The following is a 22954-nucleotide window of genomic DNA, read 5'->3' on the forward strand; positions in this document are numbered from 1 at the left end:
TTAGTTCCCTCTGCTGTGTGGATCTCGGGGATCAAACTCCGATTGTCCGGCTTGGTGGCAAGCGTCTTTACCTGCTGGGCCACCTCTCTGGCCTTGAGTTACGTTTTTACAAAGCACTCCTCCCGGTGATCCTGACGGGCAAGCAGACTTGGAAAACCCTCTGTAGAAGACTTAGCAGCCTTCCTGGGTTAGCAGCCACGGTTTGGGGGTGATGGGCAGATCGGTGCATCCCCAGGTATCTCTGAGCAGCGAAAGTTGGGCACGGAGATGCAGATGCAGTATGTGGACTCTGGAAGAACATAGGCAGCAACCATGTTTTTCGTTAGTTTGCAGTGCTCTCCGGTCCTCCTCTGGGTTAGTGTACAGTGCTCTCCGGTCCTCCTCTGGGTTAGTGTACAGTGCTCTCCGGTCCTCTCGGGGTTAGTGTACAGTGCTCTCCGGTCCTCCTCTGGGTTAGTGTACAGTGCTCTCCGGTCCTCCTCTGGGTTAGTTTACAGTGCTCTCCGGTCCTCCTCTGGGTTAGTTTACAGTGCTCTCCGGTCCTCCTCTGGGTTAGTTTACAGTGCTCTCCGGTCCTCCTCTGGGTTAGTTTACAGTGCTCTCCGGTCCTCCTCTCTGGGTTAGTTTACAGTGCTCTCCGGTCCTCCTCTGGGTTAGTGTACAGTGCTCTCCGGTCCTCCTCTCTGGGTTAGTTTGCAGTGCTCTCCGGTCCTCCTCTGGGTTAGTGTACAGTGCTCTCCGGTCCTCCTCTCTGGGTTAGTTTGCAGTGCTCTCCGGTCCTCCTCTGGGTTAGTGTACAGTGCTCTCCGGTCCTCCTCTCTGGGTTAGTTTGCAGTGCTCTCCGGTCCTCCTCGGGGTTAGTGTACAGTGCTCTCCGGTCCTCCTCTCTGGGTTAGTGTACAGTGCTCTTCGGTCCTCCTCTGGGTTAGTTTGCAGTGCTCTCCGGTCCTCGTCTCTGGGTTAGTTTGCAGTGCTCTCCGGTCCTCGTCTCTGGGTTAGTTTACAGTGCTCTCCGGTCCTCGTCTCTGGGTTAGTTTGCAGTGCTCTCCGGTCCTCGTCTCTGGGTCACAGCCAGTCTTGAAGATTCTTAGTTTGTGACATTTGATGAGGTCTTTGATAGCCCCTTGGCTTGGTACCCTCTTTCACAGTCCCAGAGTGTTTCCGAAAGACCCCAAATCCTGATTCTTTCTTTATGAGACTTTATAGTGTAGCTGTGGACTGTGGAGAATGCCTTGGGCTCCTCGAAGTCGTGTCTTTGAATGTTCAGAGCAGTTCCGTGTTGTACAGTGGGAGATTTTAGTATGCTACTCGGGGAATGTGTTGGGTCATGAGGTTTGATTGGGCTTCTGATAAAGATCCACCCTATTCAGACGTTCGTCAGTTAGGGTGTCTGTTTTGGCCCTGAGTTGTGGAGCACAGGCGAACAGCTGTTGTAATTTTTGTGGTTTGTTTTCTCCATCAGTCCTGGCTTCTGAAGACACGGAGGCCATTTGACCTTCAGAAAAGGCGATCTTGTCTGGGTGGACATCTTGCAAAGAGGAGTGAAGAACGTGTATCTTCTCTCCTTTGTAAGAAATGATGATTTTTCTGGAAAATTCCCGCTGGTTCTACCAAATAGCATCTTCAGGAGTTGGCACTAAATATGAAGTAGCCGTTGGTATGTGAGCTCACCCAAGTTGCCAATGGTTGCCGTAGTTTTGACTTTCTCAGACTTCAACTTAGAAGCCATTCTGGTTCCCACATAACAGAGCCCAAGGAAGTCTGTAACAGTGGCGCGTCATCATAAATATGCATTGTTCTTATTTTTAAACCGTTCGCGTTCTCCGAGTGTGAGCGCGTCTGCTATTACCTGTGAATTTCCTTTTGCTGCTTAAGACCCTTTTAATGGCAATGTATATTTAAAGCAGACTTACAAATTAGCATTCACCCACATCCCCAGGCCTGTGGAGAACCAGGTTGAGATGAGTGGGTGAGCTCCAGCAAGCCAGGTGGCTCCTGTGGGCTCCTCCTCCAGGGCTGAGGTGAGTGGCTGACGTCATCGTCGTTGGCTGTGAATTCGGAGGAAATAGTTTTACCCCTTCTAGGTGCTGTACTTGTTGGTGAATCAGTTTGCTTTGAGCAACTGTGGTATGAAATGGCATCTTGCTCTCCCCGGGCGGTTGCCCAATGTGTGCCGAGCATAAGAAGCCATGTGACCAGGTTGGTTCCAGGGCTATGAGAGGATGTGCTAGTCCCCGGCTTCTCTAGGGCTGTCTGGTTCTGGGCTGGCCTGGTGCTGGGTGGACTTCCTGGAGTCTTTAGGAGGAGCAGCCTGGGGCCTCTAGGGACCTGTACAGAGGCTGGCTCTCCATCTGACTTGTTCTCATTAGCGTTCAGTTGCTGTGATAGGCACTACAAACCAAAAGCAACCGGAGGAGGCCAAGGTTATATCGTCTAACGCTTCCAGGTCACAGTCTGCCACTGAAGGGAACTCCAGCAGGAGTTGAGGCAGGAATGCCACTTGCTCGCCGACCCTCAGGCCGACATCCAGCTGCCTTCCTTCCACAGCCCAGGCCCACCTGCTTAGGGAGGGTCCCACCCACAGTAGCTGGGAATCAGGAAAAGGCCCCATTGTCGGGCTCACCAGCCATGGGGGGGCATGATGGAGGTATGATGGGGGTGATCCCTCAGTTGAGGATCCCTCTTCCTAGGTGCTGGAAGTCGTGGTTAGCCATCGCACTCGCCTGGAGCTTTTTTCTAAGATGGCAAGAAAAGCAAACAGCATTTGGGAGGGTGACAGAACTTACCCCCCAGAACTGGCCTTCGGGGCTCGGTGTTTGGTAGGTGTATTGATTACCTCTCTCGTTGCTGTGACTAAATCCTTGGCGAGAAGCAGCTGACGGGAGGAGGGCTTTATTTCGGCTTTGCTGTCCGTCACGGTGGCGAAGGCATGGCGCAGCATCACAGCAGGAGGAGGCGGCTGCTCACATGGTGGCCGCAGTCAGAAACGGAGAGGTGAAGGCTAGCAGAGAGGTGAAGGCTGGCGCTCGGCTGGCGTCCTCATTTTATTCAGCCCAGGACCCCAGCCCAGGGCGTGGTGCTGCCCACAGTCAAGGTGGCTCTTTCCTCTTCCGTTAAACCTGCCTGGAAACTCCCTCCCTCCCACCCCCAGGTGTGTTTCCATGGTGATCCTAAGTGCAATCAAGTTGACAGTTGAGACGAGCCATCACGGAGGATTTAGTGTTTCTTGACAGACGGGCGTTTGAAAAATGTCCTTTCTGGAAAGGCTTGGACGCCAGCTGACACTGGCCGACAAAATGGACATCAGAGCAAAGGGCAGGCTCCCAGGAGAACAATTGCAGCCACAGTGGGCCCTAGCGGCTCCCCCGCCTGTGAAGGAAGGCAGGGGCCGGAAGAGTGGCTTGCAAGTTGGCTCCAGGCCCTGAGCCAAGGCCCTTTCAGGTCTTGCTCAAGGCTCACGCAGTGTTGCCAAAGGGGATTAGTCTTATCTGGAGTTTTCAGAGGAAGACCATGAAAAGTTGGGAAGTGAAGTCACCAGGTGAGTCAGACCCAGCTGACTGGCCTCCAGGAATGTCACATCTGGTTATCATAAAAAGAGAGGAAGGAGGGTTGGGGACTTAGCAAATGGGGAAAGAGTGCTTGCTGCACCGCCCCTATGAGGGCCGAGTTCAAAGCTGTAGCGGCAGGGTATAGCCGGATGCACAGTGTGAGCATCAGCAGCCCAGTGTCCCTGCAGGGAGCTGGGAGACGATCTGGAAGCCAGAGGGCCAGCTCGCCTGGCTGTGTACTGTAAACCACAGAGACCCCAGCAAGATTGGAGTCAAGGAATGACACCTGTTGTCCTCTGACATCCACCTGTGTGTCATAGCAGGCATGTACCCACATTCACACATGTACAAATGCTTGTGTGTGCATATTGTGAACACACACACACACACACACACACACACACACACACACACACACACGTATGCTTGCATTGATGGTTTGCACTTCCTTGGCATGGAGTTTTCTTATTTTTGATTTTTTTTTTTTTTTGGAGACAGGGTTTCCCTGTACAGCTCTGGCTGTCCTGGAAATCACTTTATAGACCAGCCTGGCCTTGAACTCAGAGATCCATTTGCTTCTGCCTCCTGAGTACTGGGATTGAAGGCATGAGCCCCCACTGCCTGGCCTCTTTTCTAATCAAGCATTTTAGCTATATATTCTGATTTATTTTTCATATGCACCAGAAAATGTAATTTTTTTTCTGATTGAAAATGGAGGTTATTCTTTATCCTGTATGGAATGTGACTTTCTGTGATATGGACAGCTTTCCACAGTAGCATGAATAGCTGGAATCATGTGTTTTTAATATCTAAGTCATAGATTTAGAAGTATCATAATTTAGCTGATCTCTTATGGATGGGCGTTTGGATGATTTCCAAGTTTATTTCCCTTGTTATAAACCATCCAGTAGAGAATCTATTTACTTATCTGTCTTTTATCTGTGAATTGTAAGTACCAATAAAGTAAATTGTTCAGAGTGGAATAGCTGGGTCAAAGGGTATATATTCATTGTTAAATGTTTAATAGAGATCATCGACTGCCTTCCACGCTGACTGCAAAAGGGAAAGATTGTATTGCATTTACCGCACGCCTCCTATATTCTGCTGTGTGCTGAGGGGAATGCAAAATGAATGTTAGCCAGTTTGTTGCCCTCCAGGAATATCCATCTATGCGGTGTACCTGATCCTAGGGAATGTCTGGGGTGTCAACTTGCGGGGGTGTGGGAGGGGGTGGATTTAATTCAACTTCTCAGGCTTGCCTTGCAAGCGTCATGTGCGGCGTCTGGCTGTTCTTGTATCCTCTCCATTCTCTTGGGTCCCGTATGTGATTTCTGTAGGGCGAAGACCTTATCCTGTGTCTCAGGATGCGTGCCACACATCCTCATTGCTTTCTAGAGACATCGTGATGACATCATTGTGAGGTGTCTTTTGAGGGTTCAGTTGAGATGTTCTCTATTTGGGGTGTGTGAAAAATGAATAACTTTGGCATTCTCTGCAGGTCATGGAATATCAGCCTGGAGGGGATTTGCTGTCACTTCTGAATAGATATGAGGACCAATTAGATGAAAATATGATTCAGTTTTACCTTGCTGAGCTGATTTTGGCTGTTCACAGCGTGCATCAGATGGGATACGTGCATCGGTAAGTGGAACTCCTAGGAACGCACTGAGAACTTTCCTGAATCACGCATGAGTCTCTGCATAGAAATGAGTGGCTGAGTAACTTTGGGGTCAGAAGACATCATCATGTAGCCAGGCTGGCCTGTGATTGGCTAAAAGCTTTTCAAAATGACTGGCATCTCAGCATGCCCATTCAGCCATGGAATAGAGCCAGGATTGCAATGTGCCTGTTTGCTAGTAAGATCTGGCTATCAGATGTAGCCAGTAGGATTGGGAAACCCTTCTTTTGGGCCCTCTGGGTTATTTGGTAGGAAAACTGACTGGTAGAGGGACTAGCTGTGCTTGTCCTGGGAACAAAAGATGATAATTAACAACAGCTGCTAATCGGCCTCCCTCGCTGTACCAAATACTTGTCTAGTAATTGGAGAGAAGGTCTGTTCTGGCTCACCGATTTGCAGGTTCCATTGGTTCGTTTGTCCTGTTGCTTTGGGCGTATGGCAGAAGCCTATGGTAGAGCAGTAAAACTCACCTTTAGACATAAAAAGAGATGGGAGGAGACGGTTCCCACCAATGGTCTGATTCAAATCACCTTCACAGCTCTTGTGTTTTGGTTGCTTGAAGTGACTGATCGTTTAGGGCTCTGATTCACTCACGGATTAATTATACTGAAGGAGTTATACTTTGAGGATTTTTTTTTTTTAAAGATTTATTTATTTATTATGTACACAGAAGAGGGCGCCAGATCTCATTATAGATGGTTGTGAGCCACCATGTGGGTGCTGGGAATTGAACTCAGGACCTCTGGAAGAGCAGTCAGTGCTCTTAACCTCTGAGCCATCTCTCCAGCCCAACTTTGAGGATTTTTTTATGGGGTTCTGGTAATTGGCGGTAGGACCCATTGGAGGAAGTAGATTAGATCCCCAGAGGATGCTTTTGAAATGTGTACCTTGTCCCTGTTCTCTGGTTGCTCTGTTTTCTGTTCACCACAAAGTGAGCTACTTTGCTCTATAACACGGCTATTGCCATGATCCTCCGCCCTCATTTGGCTCAGAGCACCAAAGCCGCCTAATGGTGGACTCAAAACTCTGCAGCTGGGAATGAAGGCAACTTGTCTTTCCTAAGTTGCTTTCTCGTTGATGAGAAGTGTCTGAAATAGAGGGCAGGTCTCCAGTGACCTGACGGTGCCCCACTGGGTCCTACCTCTTACAGATTCCACCTTCTGTCTCCTTGCTGTGTCAACCTGAGGTCCAAGCCCTTAACACCTGGGCCTTTGCAGGGCACTCAAGGTCCACACCGTAGCATGCATTTTACCGCCAGCATTAGTAAGTTGCAAAGACATTCCGCAGAAGTCTCCGTCCTCAGGTTTCTTTTCATATCCTCACTTTATTTCAGAATGTTATACAGAGATATCATATATATACACATATATATGTATATATATCATATATATATACATATCACACACACACACACACACACACACACACACACACACACACACACAATGTATGTATAGTGGGGGATTCAGAATTTGGGATAAAAGACTTTCTGTTTGTGAACCATATGACCTCAGATGAGTTCTTTAGGTTTTTTGGTCTTAGATTTTAAATATAAAAATGTGAGCCTCTAGCCTCTAGTAGGAATAAACCGTCTAATAGCATTACATTTGCTTTCTTTTTCTCCCTCCCTTTAAAAAAAATTAAATTTATTTTTCAAGGTGGGTGCTAATCGTATCTACCAGTAGGGAAGGTCTGCGTAGTATAACACATTCACTAAGGTTTTTGGCTGAATTGAGGCCTGAGGTTCATGATTGCTTGCTGATGGACACAAAGACAACACCAGTTTAAGGCCTTGCCTTTCTTACAGAGACATCAAGCCTGAGAACATCCTCATTGACCGAACGGGACACATCAAGCTGGTGGATTTTGGATCAGCTGCTAAAATGAATTCAAATAAGGTGATTGGAAAATGGCGTGGGCTAGCTCAGGGGGTCATGCTAAAGAGTGTTCTGTGTTCCTCGTGGATTTGGCATACGTTAGGATACAATGGTGAACTGCTGTTAGTGTTTGACTCTTGTAGGGAGTGGGGTCAGGGGTCAGGGGTCAGGGGTCAGGGTTCAGAGATGTTCCCCAGACAGTGGCACCCTTTGGTAATATCTGCCAGTACCCTGCCAACTGTCTCTCTGAATATTCTTACATTTTCATTTAAAAACAGAAAAAAAAAAAAGGAAAATGTTCATTTTATTTTCCCTTTACCTCTTACAGAGACTGTTTCCTGTTACATCACCTTGGTGTACTTTAAAATATTTTGATTATACATGACCTTCTTTTTCTTAAATGTTCTTCCTATGCAGCAAAATTGAAATTAGTAGCTAGAGATTTGAGCTAACTCTCTTGAAGTATCAAGAATTGATGTTTAAAATGCCATTTTTTGAGTCTTGGACTTTTGTTAAAAATTTAATTGTGTTCCACATGCTGATTAGGAAGCCAGGAGAGGAGCAGATCAACACTGAGGCTACTTCCAAGAAAGATGACAAAGTTATAGAGAAAAAGAATGTAATACTAACATGTGAATTTCAAGGTCAGCTATGTAGAAAGGATCGGTCTGAGGAAAAAGTGGACTTAAGCGGTAATCCCGATTTCACTATTGAACCTCTCAGTGACTCGGGCAAATCCTGAGGAACTCGGCCGTTCATCCTTTCTCTAGAAGACACAGATTCTACTTAAAATGCATAAAATCGGAGGCTGGAGAAAACGCTCTTCAGAACGCCTCCCAGATCTGAGATTTAAGTCCTTTATATGAAGGACAATATGTAAAATTACTTTTTCATCCCCAGATTCCTCTGGGAAAGGTGGATATTATTAGGTTGATATTAGGAAAGGCTTAGAGCCGCGTTAGCGCTGTGCACCTTGGAATCTGGCCTGTGTGCTCTGCAGCCCCGAGAACTTCTCCAAGTAACTTGGCATTTAGGCCATTAGAAAACAGAATCTCGATGCAGTTCAAACTCAACTCCGGCATCATTTTTTTCCCCTTTAGGCTCTATTCTGTAAAAAAAAAGATTTATTATTATTATTTTTATTTGTGTGTCTGTGTCCTTGTGAATGTGTGCCCATGTGTGCGTACCTGAGGAGGCCAGAAGAGGGCGTCAGATAGACCCCTCCCCACGCCCCCCCAAACTGAAGTCACAGGGTGTTGTGAGCTGCCTGCCGTAAGTGTTAGGAACCAAACTCAGGTCCTTTAGAAGAGCAGCAAATGCGAACAGTTGAGCCATCTCTCCAGGTGACATTCTTATCCTCTATTTATGTAGTCGTCATATTAAGAATTTTGTAATCAGGGGCTGGTGAGGTGGCTCAGTGTATTCAGGCACTCGCTGTCACTTCTGATGAGCTGAGTTCAATCCCTGGGCCCACACGGAAGAAGGAAGGACACTCGACTCACTCGCACGGATTGTCCTCTGACCTCCACACGTGCACGGTGGCGCGTGCATGCACACACAAAATAAATTAATAAACGTAATACAAAAATTTAGGAAAAGAATTATAGAATCCAATCATTTTACGTTTTAAACTCCAAAAAAAAAAAAATAGCGTTAAGGATGTTTGGAAAAACCTCAGGGAAACATTTTATTTCATAAGTTTATTAAAAAATATCCATATATAATACTAAAAAAAAACTTAGCTAGATGGTGGTGGCGCGCGCCTTTAATCCCAGCACTTGGGAGACAGAGACAGGTGGATCTCTGTGAGTTCGAGGCCAGCCTGGTCCTCAGAGTGAGTTCTAGGATAGTCACAGCAACACAGAGAAACCCTGTCTTGTAAACAACCCCCTCAAAAAAAATAAATAAATAAAAATGGATGGGTGTTGAGGGTCTAGCTCAGTAGTAGAGAATGCAGTTTGCATCCAGGGCACCTTTACTTCCTTCCCACCCCAAGTCATGTATAACTCAGAGATAGATATGAAAGCGCAGACATTGAATTTAGTGGAGCGGGGCTGGAGAGATGGCTCAGAGGTTAAGAGCACCGACTGCTTTTCCAGAGGTCCTGAGTTCAATTCCCAGCACCCACATGGTGGCTCACAACCATCTGTAATGAGATCTGGCACCCTCTTCCATATACATAATAAATAAATAAATCTTAAAAAAGAATTTAGTGGAGCAATGCGCAGAGGATAAATTAAATAGCATAAAACTTCCGTAGGGTTCAGAAACTCGCAAATTATATTGGTGACATTAATAAACTAATGTGCTTAGAAAAAAATTATAGTATAGGTTTATAGTCTGACAGGGTAACCTTTCACCATTGCCGTTTGGGTTTGGCTAATTCTTGGTTGTGGGAGCTGGGCTGGGCATTATGGGATGTTTAACTAAGTCCTTGGTCTCTACTCACTTGATCCAAATACCACCCTCCACTCAGTTATGACAACCCCAAGTGTCTCCAGCACTTTCAGAGTTACCCTGGGGTGGCGGGAGGAAAACCACCCTGGGTTAGAATGTCTGTGGATGGCAAAGCATCGGAGAAATAATTAGAGTTGGCGATGTGTGTCTGCAGTAAGAAAAGCCCGTGGGAAACAGGAGATTATGATTTATTGTTGCTGCTCTGTAAATAAAGAGCGGTGAAGAATAAGGCCCTGTGCTGGGAATGGCGCCTTATGCTTTAATGCCAGCACCCGGGAAGCAGAAGCAGAAGGATCTCTGTGAGTTAGAGATCAGCCTGGTCTACATAGTGAGTTCTAGACTAGCCAGGCCTACATAATGCGCTCTTGTCTAAAAAAAAAAAAAAATGGAAATCCCTGACCCTGCACCTGGAGTCGCGCTCTCTAGAGCTGTCTTCATTTCAAGTTCATCTTGTGGTGCTTCAGACCGCCTTCTTCAGCTCTGACTTTAGCAGCCTTCACCCCAGGCGGAGACGCTCGGGTTCATTTTGGTCGAAGAGTCAGGGTGCTCAGACACACACGAGAGCACTACTATTCTCCTCTCGTGCTTTTAGGGCCAGAGTGTGAAAAGCAGATGAGGACAAATCTAACACGTTTTTTACTGTTTTATTTCGTGTGTGCGCGTGTGTGTGTGTGCATGTGCGCGCGCGCGTGTGCGTGTGTATGCTTGTGTGTGCACGTGTGTGCACATGTGAAAGCCAGGATGCTCAAGTGTCAATCAATGTCTGTCTTGTTTGATCTGGCATGTCTTTGTTGTTGCTTCTGTGGATGCGAGGCTAGCTGACCTGCGGGTTCCCAGGGTCTCTCCTGTTTCCACCCCACTTCTCACGGTAGGAGTGCTCGGCTTTACGTGGATTCTGAGCCTAGAATCTAAGTCCTTACACTGCATGCCCTTTACCCTCCGGGCTATCTCCCCAGCCCCTTTAGCAGCGTCTTAAATGTAAAGGTCTTTTTATTGTAGAAGAGCAGCAATTTATAGTCCAGATCAAGTGTGGATATAGGGTTAGAAATTATTTTGCTTCTTTTTTTGATTAATCGTGAGCCGACAGCTGAATGTGTTTGTGTCGAGTAGGGTGCTTCAGAGGCCTGACGTAGGTTCTCCTTGTTTTCTCTACTATAACTAAACTATAAAAATACAGTCTGTGGGCTGTGGGGATGGCTCACTTGGTAAAGCGCCTGCCTGGTAAGCATGAGTCCTTGAGTTCAATCCCACGTGAGATCCCAGAGCCGGGGAGGCTGGGACAGATCACTCTCTGGGGTTGGTTGGTCAGCCAGCTGAGTTGAATCAGTGAGCTCCAGGTTCCGTAAGAGACCTTCTCTCAAAAATCAAGGTGGGGGGCTGGCAAGACCACCCAGCAGGGAAAGGTGTTTGCTGCCGTATCTGAGTTCTATCCCTAGGACCCACTTGGAGGAAGGGGGTACTGCAGGCTGTCCTCTGACCTCCAGACCCTCTGGGCTGTGGTATGTTTGTGTGTGTGGGTGCACTCCCCCCCCCCCACATGAATATAGCAAGAAGTAAGGTGGAAAGTGATGGGGGAGACATCCAAGTTGTCCTGTGGCCTCTGCTCATGTATGCACTACACGTGCCCCAGTCCATATCTGCTGAACTTCCTGCCTGCTGCCCCCAAGTCCACTGACCTCCTTTCATTCCCTGGTATTTTGGAGACTTGTGAGTCTTACACGAGTTGAGTTTATTCCAGCTCCTGCTGTCTTTATTTCCAGCTTCTTATTCAGAAGGTAGCGTTGCCGTATTTTTCCTTCGTCCGCAGGACCGTGTGCCTAGCCACCTCAGGACCCTCCCTGTCCCCCAGTCCCACTTCCCTTATTGGAGTCTCAGAGAAGGACCAACAGCTGAGCGGCTCCTCCGGCCCTCAGGAAACTAGCTGTAAAGGGTTTGTAAATAGAGTGGAGCATGCGTACTAGTCACCTCCTGAGGAGCTGGAGACCCAGAGGCAAACATTCTTTTCCGATTTATGTAGGAGCAAAGATTTCTTCCATTCCTGTAATTTTCCGATTCTCTCTCTTGTGTATTTATAGACAGACACATATAATATAGACATACAGAAATCACTCCTGTGTCTCTGCCCTCCCCTCTCCCTCCACCCCCTCTGCCAGGCCCACACTCTGGTAATGTAGGTTTTCCCAGTCCTAAAGTCAGAGCTTAGAGAAATGAAAATATACACCTACTTCTGCAGGTGTGTGTGTGTGTGTGTGCCTGCACAGGCTGTGAGGGAAAGTTGCTTAGTTTTACATTTCAGCCTTTTATGGCGGTGGTTTTAGAGGAAGAAGAGAATAGTTTCCCTCCCATATTTTAAATATTTATTTAAAAATTCTGTGTATATGTGTGGCGGTGTGCATATGTGAGTGCAGTTCCTGCAGGGTCCAGAAGAGGGCACTGGATATCCTCCAGAATCCTGATGTGGGTGCTGGAAATCGGACTTGGATCCTCTGCAGGATCATCACGGCGTTCACAGCCACAGAGCCGTCTCTCCACCTCCCTGTTTGTATTTTGTTTTTTTGAGACAGGTTTTCTCTGTGTAGCTCTGGCTGACTTGGAACTTGCTCTATAGCCCTGGCTGACCTTGAACTCAGAGATCCACCTGCCTCTGCCTCCCCAGTACTCGGGTTAAAGGCGTGCACCACCATCACCGGCCATTTTATTTTTAAAAGAACCTGCTGAATTTTCAGTTGCTTTACTTCTCCCCCCCTCCCTTAATTTTCCCCGCCTTCCTAAAATGTGGCGACATTTCTGCCCTGCTCTTCTGTCTCTTGCCACAGTGGTTTTAATTTCTCCGTTAGCAGTGTGAGAATTAAACTAAAGGTGAGTAATGCCCGGACCCAGTCAGACAGCGCCCTTTGTGGGCCCATGGGTGCCTAGGTCACTTTGAATATCTCACCCAGGTTAGCTACTGAGTTTCTGTCAGAGGAGTGTGGGGAAGCCCTCATGATCACATGGGAGAGCCCATGTGATGCTTGGGGGTCAGTGACTAATGGAAACTTGGTAATCATTAAAAACCTTTGTTAACTGCTAACGAGCACAGTGCTTGAAGTTACGTGACGGACGAGCAGGTAGTTTCGCTATTGTGGCTTTCTAGCAAAATTGCTAATAGAATTTAGATAGTTACTGGACATAAATAAGTATAATATGTACAAATGTTTATACATTTCTGTTATGAGGTAAGCATAGTTCCAGGGTTATTATCTGACCCGTCTTGATCATTAGTTTAGAAATGAGGTATTGATGGTTTATACCCTTCGATTTGGCCATCCTAATAAACTCGGCCCAGTCAGGTTTAGCTCATTGGATGTGAACAAGTGATCATGCCATCAGCTGTAAACAAAGAGGGCAGAATAGTCTAGAACATACCGTGTTGTAGCAGAAAAGACCCTGACCACAGCAAATGACGTCCCCCTAACAGCTCTGTGGTTCCTGTGCTTGCAAGAGAATTAGACATTACCTCAACAAGGCCCAAACTGCTGACATCAAGGCCTTTGCCCAGCATCAGCTACTCTTGGGTTCAAGGTTAAGTCACACTGCGCCTCTGTCTAGACTCAGTGTCCCCTCTGTTCCTTCGCTGTTCCCACAGCACAGGCCTTCCTGTTGTTTCTCAGCGCTGTGAGTTGTGAGCGTTCTCGAATGCTCTTGTAGAACATCGCTGTTGCTCAGTGTCAGAAGTGCCAGCATCACACTGTTTTCTGGGTGGGAAAACCTATGTGAGACAATGGGCCTGAGGAAAGGGGTGGAGGGAGAAGGAATGGAAGATTTACAGGGGTGATTTCATTATTCCTGTACTATACATACGTGTGTGTGTGTGTGTGTGTGTGTGTGTGTGTGTGTGTGTGTGTGTGTAAATACATAAGAGAAAGACTATGGAAGTTAGAGGAATATTCTGACATTCCTGTTATATATATGTGTGAGAAAGAGGACGGGATAATCACAGGAATGTTTTATATGTTCACATGTATACACATATACAAAAGTGTAGAATAAAAGCGAGGGCATGAGAAAATTGCAGGAAAATCTCACTTCTTGGGTAGGGGGATGGACAAGCTTGATGTCACAGCTGAAAGAGCCTCATTCGACCCCATCACTGGGGAGGGAGGCTTTGTAGTGCCAGGCTCTAAACATCCCCCTTCCTCTCAAAACTTTGAAATCAAATCAAAGCAAACTTGCCGTCATTCCCCTCCCTGACCTCATCCTCCTCTTCTTCAGCAGGCCTTACTATACAAGCCCTGATTGGCCTAGACCAGAACTCTTATACTGCCATGCCTGGCCTAAATCCGCTTTCTTCTTTTTTTTTTTTTTTTTTTTTTTGGTTTTTTTGAGACAGGGTTTCTCTGTGTAGCTGTGCACCTTTCCTGGAACTCACTCTGTAGCCCAGGCTGGCCTCGAACTCACAGAGATCGGCCTGGCTCCGCCTCCCGAGTGCTGGGATTAAAGGCGTGCGCCACCACCGCCCGGCCCGCTTTCTTAATAGAGTCCATCCATAAGGGAGTGTGGCCATGTCCCCTAGATCTTTGGGTTCTGTTGGGGGCACTTTTTAATCCTTTAAGGAGGAGTTGTTGGGGTTTTTTCGGCACCGACTAACTGCTGACCAGGAGAGGGCCGTAAGTGCTGTGGGGGACAGGCTTCGGTCAACACTGCTATCCGAAGTCAGGCCTCTCTGCTTTGATGACAGGCGTCCTCAGACCTTCACATTTCACGCTCAGCAAAACCTGAGAAGCAGTTTTGAAGATCAAAGGGGTTGCCGACTTGCCGAATCCCCCAGTGAGGGTCAGGGGGTCTAATTCTTTGATCAGCATCATTTAGAAGAAGCAAAGGCATTAAACACTAAAACGGGAATTCTTAGGAGACAGGGGGAGGACGGTCCCCGTAATGGAATGTGCTTGCCTCTGTCGGAAGACTTCCTGCAGTGTCCTGGTCTGCCTTTGCCACGGGCAGAGCTCGGGCGCTGGAGGATTGGCGGGACCTGGTTTCCGAACAGTGAGGGGGCCATGGGAGCCAGTGAGAAAGGTGAACTCATTAACATGCAGCCTGGGTGGGACTCACTCATCACGCTGTGCCCTGCTGGTGGGCTGAAGTAGGAAATGGATCCCAAGGCCATTTTCCATTTTTTTTCCCCCCAGACTTGAGATTTAGCCTGACTTCATGCTGTCTTTGTGTTGCCAGCTAGTCTCCAGTTTTTCATTAATAGATTGATCTTATATCATAGATTCATGTTTAGGCTTTTTTCTTCTTTTTTTCCCCCTCCTCCTCCTCCTCCCCCTCCTCCTCCTCCTCCTCCTCCTTCTTCTCTCTCTCTCTCTCTCTCTCTCTCTCTCTCTCTCTCTCTCTCTTTCTTCCATGTGTGGTTTATGTGAGTGTGCTCGCATATGTGTGTGCATGGATTTGGGGGCCAGAGGTCAACACAAGGTCTCTTCCTCGACTGTTCTCCACTTTATATTTTGAAGCAGGGTCTCTCCCTGAACCTGAATTGGGGTTCACCAATTTGGGTAGCCTGGCTAGCAGAAAGCCCCTGGGGTCCTCTCATATGAGTCTTCCCAGTGCTGGAATTTGTAGGCGTACCCCCACATTCAGTTTTTTTTTATGTGGGTTTTGGGGATTTGAACTGGGGTCTTCATGCTTGCACAACAAACACGTTACCAACTGAGTCATCTCCCAGTCCAAATTTATATATATATATATAAATGTATATGTATAGTTTTTGAGTAAAAGAAATTCTGTTGAGTTGGGAATGTAGCTTGGGTGGGGATGGAATGCTGTTTTATCTTTTATAAGGTCCTGGGTTCAGTCCCTTAGTATTGGCTAGAAAGTTCTGTTGTATCAGTAACTTGTACCAGGAAATCCATCTTCACTCAGTTGTATACTGAAAGAGTATACGTCATCAGCAAGCCCTATCTGTTTGCCTTTGGTTGTATCACACCCCTCCTTTAAAAGTTAGTAAAGCACTGGCATTTCTTGATAGTGTACCACTTGATAGAAGGGTTAAGGACCTGGGTGGAGAGTAATTGTTGTTGAATTGGTTGGTGTCTGATGCTGGTGTTGGCACCTTCCGGTGGGTAATTGAGAGTGTGCTGTGTTCATTTCATTTACGGGTGTCTAGGTGGATGCCAAACTCCCCATTGGGACCCCAGACTACATGGCTCCCGAAGTGTTGACCATGATGAATGAGGACCGGAGAGGCACCTATGGCCTGGAATGTGACTGGTGGTCCGTGGGAGTGGTCGCCTATGAGATGGTCTACGGGAGAACCCCATTCACCGAGGGGACCTCCGCCCGCACCTTCAACAACATCATGAACTTCCAGGTGAAGGCTCATTAGAATCTGAAGCAGTGTTCCCGGGTAAAGCAGACAGCTTTGATTTCTGCCGAAAGCGCCACTGAGCACGCTCTTCACGGCAGCTCTCGGAATCACAGCTGTCAGTCATCGTGAGGGCACTTCAGCGTTTTTGGTAGCTCTGAAAGGGCAAAATGGCTGCCATTTTAATTCCGTCTTTTTATTGATTGTGAAATGCATCTTGAGTTCACTGTTGTTAAATGTGCATAAGTGTGAGTCTTGGAATCAATGAGATAGCTTATTAGCTCCCTTCCTTTCCAAACAACCCTGGGAGGTAGATGTTACCGCCTCCCACGCTGATGAAGAAACCAGACAGGACAGGCTGTTTGGCTCTGAAGCCGTGATTCTCAAGTGGGGAAGAAGTGAGCAGATAAGTTAGAATTGAAGTAATGTATGTATGTGTACACACACAAATATGCATAAAGTAGAATTAGAACCACTTTCTAATAAGTATACTTGCACTCCATTAAGCCCATTTCTAAAGAACGTGATGAACCCATTTTTTTTCGTTTCAGCTTAAGGGAGAAAAGAGGCCTCATTCCCTTGGATTTTATATCTCATCCAATTTTCATTTTCCTGGAATGGTTGATGCATATATATTTTTTTTAATGTACAAACACTGTTACTGAGGCTTCTCTTGAGTTGAAATTTCCCTCTAGAGCTAATTTTCATCCTCCATTTCAGTCTGATCATTCAGTAATTGAGGCTTAGCAGAACTGTACTAGGTACTGTTGGGTACCAGGTCAGCAGTGATGAGCCAGGGGACCATCTTCACCTTCTCTCCCCTCATCCCTCAGAAATCTTAGCACATCATGTCCGTACAAAAGCAGAACACACTCTGGGCAGGTGCAGGCAGGTGCATCCTTGGCTACATTTTGAGTTCGAGGCCAGCCTGAGCTAGATGATAACCCTGTTTCAAAAAAACCAAAAGCAGGCAAGGAAAGGTGGCATATAGAGGGAGCACGTGGGAGGGAATGTCAGCCAGGAAAGCGGCCGGCAAGAGCTGGGGGGTGGCGCTGGTGGACGGAGTTCTGGGCTGAGCGAACAGCATGAGATGAACAGAGAGCCTGAAATAACTCGTCACTGTTGGACAACAGAGAGAGAGAGAGACAGATGGGGGTGTGTGAGATTAGATGGGGGAAGGAAGCACAGGTCAAGCCACGAAGGCCATTGAACCCCAACAAAGGAACTAGGCCTATTGATGTATGCAGACCACTTATTTCAGGAACAAGCCTTTGGTCTAAAGTTATGAGGGCACCAAACTTTATTTTAAAAAAAAAAAAAAAAGAATGAAAAGAAGTTATATGTGTGAGAAACTCTTCACTTCAGGCCATAAACTGAATCACCGCTAAGGAAATGGTTTTTTTTTTAAATTTTTTTTTTTTTTTTTTTGAATAGCGGTTTTTGAAGTTTCCGGATGACCCCAAAGTTAGCAGTGAGTTCCTTGATCTGATTCAGAGTTTGCTGTGTGGCCAGAAAGAGAGACTGAAGTTTGAGGGTCTCTGCTGCCACCCCTTCTTTGCCAGAACCGACTGGAATAACATCCGTAACTGTGAGTAGAGCGTGCTGCTTCGGCTTGGGTTTGGGATTGAGAAGGCCGTCTGGACTTGACATAAAGGCTTTCGTTATTTACAGCCGCAGAAAGAGCTAATGACGCAGCTGTCTTTGAGTAATAACTGTCTGCAGAGAAGTGGGTCACTTGCCAAGCTCTGTCTGTCTGTCCGTGGCCTTCAGAACATTTCTCGGAGTGAGTTCGAGGTGCAGATGGTGGCGTCCAAAGGCGGTCCTTTGGTGTGACAGTTTCTTCCAAGAGGAAACACAGACTCAGTTATTTCATCCTCAGTAGAGAAAAAGACGTGGAGACAGGGCGCTGGGGCTCTGTGGAGGGCCAAGCCTGGGCTGGAGCAGCTGGCTGTGTTCATGTGCCTCCCGCTGTGTGGTCCTCTTTGCTCTCAAGCACAGAAAGTCTCTAGTGCATACATCCAGGGCCCCAGTCACACCTCACTGTGTATATAATCAGAGTATAAGCTGAATCACTTCCTTAAGAACAAGAATCCGACTTATCAACAACACCAAGAAACATGTTTCTTTATCTATGTATTTTTATGAATTGGTGATTATGTTTTGAAGACTTTAAAACATTCCTTTTTTATTTTTTTGGTATGTTGCTGATTGAAGGTCACCCCTTGACCTGGCCCAGTGATCAGCATAGATTAGAATGGTGGTGTTGGGTGTGTTTATTTTTGGTGCTGATGGGAGATGGGGAACTGGAAGCTGTTTTTAGGTGTCAACTCTGAGCTTCTAATTGGAGCTGTGCTGATTACAGGTTGAGCGTCCCTAATCAAAAAACCCCCAAAAAACCCCACAAAACAAAACCAAAACCCGAAATACTCCAAAATCTGAAACTTTTTGAGCACCAATCTGATATCCCAAATGGAAATTCCATGTGTGCCCCCCATGAGGGGTTGCATTAAATATATAAAATTACCTTCTGGCTATGTGTGTGGGACCTAAGGGAGATCTGTACTTAGTTATGGGTCCCAACTTCATGATATCTCATTCAACCTACATGTAAATATTCTAAACTCAGAGAAATCTGTCCCTGTTTAGGACAAAGGACTGTGAAAGCTCTTGTGCCTTCAGCTGAGAAGTAAGAGTAGCTGGTGTGTGAGCTTTTCCCCATTGCTGTGATAGAATACTCTGACCGAAGCAACTTCAAGGAGCAGGAGTTTATTCCGCTCACAGTTCAAGGGTACAGACCAGCATGGCTTCTAAATCAAAGAGGCAAGTGCTTGAAGCAGCTGGTCATTTCGTAGTCACGTGATGCAAGCTGCTGCCCGGCTCAGCTCTTCTCTCTACTCCTACAGTCCAGGCTCCTCCCCAGGGAATGGCGCTGCCCACAGTGGACAGGTCCTAACACTTTGGTTAACACAAACTAGGCAATCTCCCCGAGGTGCGCCCAGGGTCCCATGTCTTCAGTGAGTCTAGATTCTGTCAAGTTAACTGTTAACACTGACTGTCACTGTTGGGATCCAGTCTTTTGAGTCAAAAGCCATGTTGATTGTTTCTCTAACACCTGCTGAGGTATTTCAGTAGACCGTATTTCTTCGAGACAGGGTTTCTCGGTGTAGCCCTGATTGTCCTGGAACACATTCTGTAGACCAGGCTGGCCTCGAACTCAGCGTGCGCCACCACACCTGGCAGTAGGATATCTCTGGAAATCCTTTTGACGGCTTTTCTTGCATGTGCTGGCCTTTGTTGTTGTGATAAGATAGCCAAGGAAAATCAACCTAAGGTGGGAAAGAGTTGATCAGGGCTAATGGTCTTCAGAGGTTTCAGCCCGTGGTCTCTGCTCTGACACTTCGGGCCTGTGGTGGCACAGTGCACCGCTGTGGGAGGTACACATACACACAGTGAGGCCTATTCTCCTCCCGATGGGTGGCAACGACCTGTGTCTCAACATCCCCTTTAGGGTCATGTGACCTCACTTCCACCCACTAGGCCCTGTCTACAAAGGTGCCACCACCTCCCAGGAGCGCCATAGTGTGATGACCAAGCTTTCAGCACATGGCCTTTTAAAAGAGACGGCCTAACCATAGCGTTCTGGTAGTCACACTGGTTTGTTTTTCTTAGTATTCCGCCAATTCCCTCCAAATTTCCAAAGGTGAGACTTTTTAATCAGTAATATATTTTCATTCTTTCCATTAACGCTTTTAGAAAGATTTGATAGAGTATCCTTTAGATGCTATTCAGGCACTTAATCTTTTCTTGTCTTGCCTTTTTATCTCATCTTCTTGAACAAGCAATTAATGTTTTTATGCATGAGCTTGCTAATTATGCCTAACAACACATTTCCACCAAGGTAAGTCGGTGAATGGCGGTTAATTATCTGAGTAACTTTATTTTGTGTTTTGGTAGGGCTTGATGTTGTTTTTGCTGTGAGAGTTTGCCCTTCCTTGCTGCGGGGGTGGGGTGGGGGGTAGGGGTTCCAGGAACAACCCCCCTCCCTCTTGGATACCCCCATCTGAGGCTGCCCAGGTTCATCTTTATATAAATTGACACACCACTTGCATATACTGGAGTAACGCCCTCCGGTGTCTTTATATCACGCCTGGGTGAACTCTAACCCTGATAGGAGATGCCGTGAATCGTTGCTGTGCTGTTTTGTTCAGGGAATCAGTGACCAGAAGCAGCAGCAGCGGGGGTGTGTATCTAGGCGTGTGCGGAGACCATAGAGGACTGGACTCCGGTGCTCATTCAGAAGGTGGAGACAGGGCTGGGGGTGGGGCTCAGTGGTCAAGAGAGCCTGCTGCTCTCCCAGAGGACCAGAGTTTCATCCCCAGCACCATGTCAGAAGGTCACAACCACCAGGGGAGCCCATGCCCTCTCTAGTGTCTGTGGCCACCTGCACATACATGCTCACCTGTGCGCAGGCACACATATGCACATGATTTTTATTGACTGCTGGCTCCCGGTGTAGTTAATGGCTCTAAAGACGCAGCAAAATAAGTTTGCTTAAATAAACAAATTCTTTTCATTTCAGTCAACCTGTGTTTTGTCCTATCAGACTTCCAGAAAAATTGCAGAGTTGATGCCCTGTCTCTGGACCTTTCACTTCCTTATCCCTAATGTGGATAGCTCTTATAGAGCAATGTCTCACTTGTCAAAGCCCAGACTAAATTTTTCTGATGATATTATTACTTAAACTTGAGACTTTCAACAGGTTTCACCAGTTTTACCAGCTCGGGTCCCTCTTCTGTTATGGCCCATACACAGGAAGGTGTTTGTTTGGATGTTGCTAGGCTCAGTCAGGTTAGGTAGCTCAGTTGGGGCTGGAATCCTCATTCTCTCTGAGGATTGGTAGTGCCTGGTGGGTCCTGACCATGCGGAGAGGCACGGTCTTTACCTGGTGTCCGCCAGCAGGTTTCTCTCTTTGTGTGTGTGTGTGTTTGCAATCAGCCCAGGGCCTTGTGTGAATCAGAACATTGCTGTACTCCAAGTGATTTGAGCTGTTTTCTAACATAAATTATGTCTTTGTCCAATTCTGTTTCTCACAAACACACGTGGAGTGACTCTCATCAGACAAGAACCCTTGCAATCATCAAAGTTTCCCAAGTTCACGGTCACCACTTGAATGCCTTATGATCCCGGCTGTTGAGCATTTCCGCTTCCCACAACATGATATTGTCCCCTGATGAAAGCGACATTAGCCTCTCTGCCGTGGCACCCCTCATTCTTCTCTTTCTCGTTGTAACCAATGAAAGAAAGTACTGCTTAACACAGCAGGTAATAATCGTCGAAAGCGCATTATCTCGAGAGGTGGTCCTGGCGGGATGCAGAAATGCAATTTAAGAAGGGTCCAGGCAGGTTGATGAGTGACAGGACAGGAAGTTCAGTGAGGGAGGCTGGGCGGAGCACCCTTGCCCTCCTAGGCCCTGCCCCTTGGAGTTGTCTTGGGCAAGAGCATGTGACCTGGGGGTCTGACCCATTTCAGGGGTTTTTATTCTCCCAGCCAATGGAGGACTCTGTACGGCGTTACTGCTGTTGGGTGTCTAGGCACCGATCACTCTATGTCTCCTTCCCAGCCTTCTGCAAGGTTGTGTTTGCTGCTGCTGCTTTTTGTCATTATTTCAGGGCTGCGCTCCAGGGGCTCCTGAACCCTAACCGCTGCCCTGGGCGGTTCAGTTCCGGTGTTTCAGATTCCGGTCTTAATCCAGCTTGATTTTTCTCTCCTCCTGGGAGCCAGTCAGCGCTCTCCGCTCTCATACTGTTGGTGTTCCTTGGCATCTCTCTGGTCCTGTCAGTGGGAAGGTTTTGCTGTCTGGCGCTTTCCCAGAGCACATCTTTTAAAATATTTTCCCCCAACGGAACTGGCATACTTACACCTTTCACGCAAGGCTTTGTGTCTCAAGGATGGCGTCAATGCGAGAGGTGACCGTGAGTTCTCTCCTTGAGTGTTTCTGGCTCATGTCCTGGAGAACTAGCGTTGGTTATCACTCCTGACACGGGCCTTTCCTCTTGGGTCTTCCACTGTTTTCAACACGAAGCAGTTCTCGCCAAGTTCTTCCTGTTTTCCAGGTCCGTAGCATTTGTTAGCAGAGAGTACATTTTGTTTTGCTCCAGCAGTGACTCAGTGGCGAGCCCATGCTGATGGCACATGGAGATCTTCCCTTTCCAAGTAGATGTCCCTTTCCCTGCTCTGCCTGGCCCTGGGCAGTTGGTAGTTAGACTGTAAACATGTAGTCACGTGACTGTAAGCCTGTGGGAGGGGTGGGGACATCTGGTTGAAGAGGAGGGATTCTGTGCTTACCCATCGCTGAGTGACAGTGTTGGAAGATCCTGTGTATAAAGTAAATAGTACCGTGTAGCTTCCTCTTTTAAAAATTGCAGTCCTTTAGCAGTGTAGGCTACGTTTATTCTACCCCAGTTCAAGAAATTCTAATGTATGACATGGTATTGTTTCAAAACCCTTGGGTTTTAGATCCATCTTACAGATGTGGATGATACGGTAACTTAAGATCAGCGAATGGGTGTGGATTTGTGTCAAGATCCACATGATTCAAAACCCATGCTCTTTCCACAATACTATGCTTGCCCTCGTATGAGCAATTTCAGTAAGTGGTGATGGTCGTGGTAGTGATGACGGTGAATGATGGACCGTGCTGCACTGGAGTGAGCCCATTAGCCTCTGGGCCTGTGTGAGAATGTTTGGAGTTGAAGTAACTTTGGAAGTGGCAAGATTCAGTCGGGAATCTGAGCGTCTGCAGTGTGCAAGGAGCTGTGTGGGGTCCTCGGCCCTGCATGAGCGCATCTGAAGGTGGTCCTGCCTGCATGGAGCTTGGAGTCCTGGATAAGCTTGAATAGAGCTGTGGTCCTGAACAGTTGTTAGAACTGTAAGGTTTCAGGTGCTGTCGGTTCCCCCACCGGGTTCCTGAACCACGTATGCCTGACTTTAAACAAAACACAGACCCGAGACCCTTCTCTACTTACAGCATCTGCCACCTTGTGATCCCTCATT

General features: G+C 47.2%; 1 protein-coding gene across 10 annotated transcripts in view; it reads left to right on the forward strand.

Moving 5' to 3' along the window:
- Positions 1–22954, forward strand: part of Cit (citron rho-interacting serine/threonine kinase) — a 179907-nt gene that overhangs the window by 34669 nt on the left and 122284 nt on the right. For all 10 annotated transcript variants that reach the window (XM_052755142.1, XM_052755143.1, XM_052755144.1 and 7 more), the window contains 4 exons: positions 5047–5189; positions 7034–7124; positions 15703–15906; positions 17335–17488. In XM_052755142.1, coding sequence (XP_052611102.1) covers positions 5047–5189; positions 7034–7124; positions 15703–15906; positions 17335–17488 — 592 coding nt within the window. The remainder of the gene's footprint in view (positions 1–5046; positions 5190–7033; positions 7125–15702; positions 15907–17334; positions 17489–22954) is intronic.

The sequence above is a fragment of the Peromyscus californicus genome, unplaced genomic scaffold, assembly GCF_007827085.1.
Source record: "Peromyscus californicus insignis strain IS unplaced genomic scaffold, ASM782708v3 Scaffold_2__1_contigs__length_46816999, whole genome shotgun sequence".
Lineage (NCBI taxonomy): Eukaryota > Metazoa > Chordata > Mammalia > Rodentia > Cricetidae > Peromyscus > Peromyscus californicus.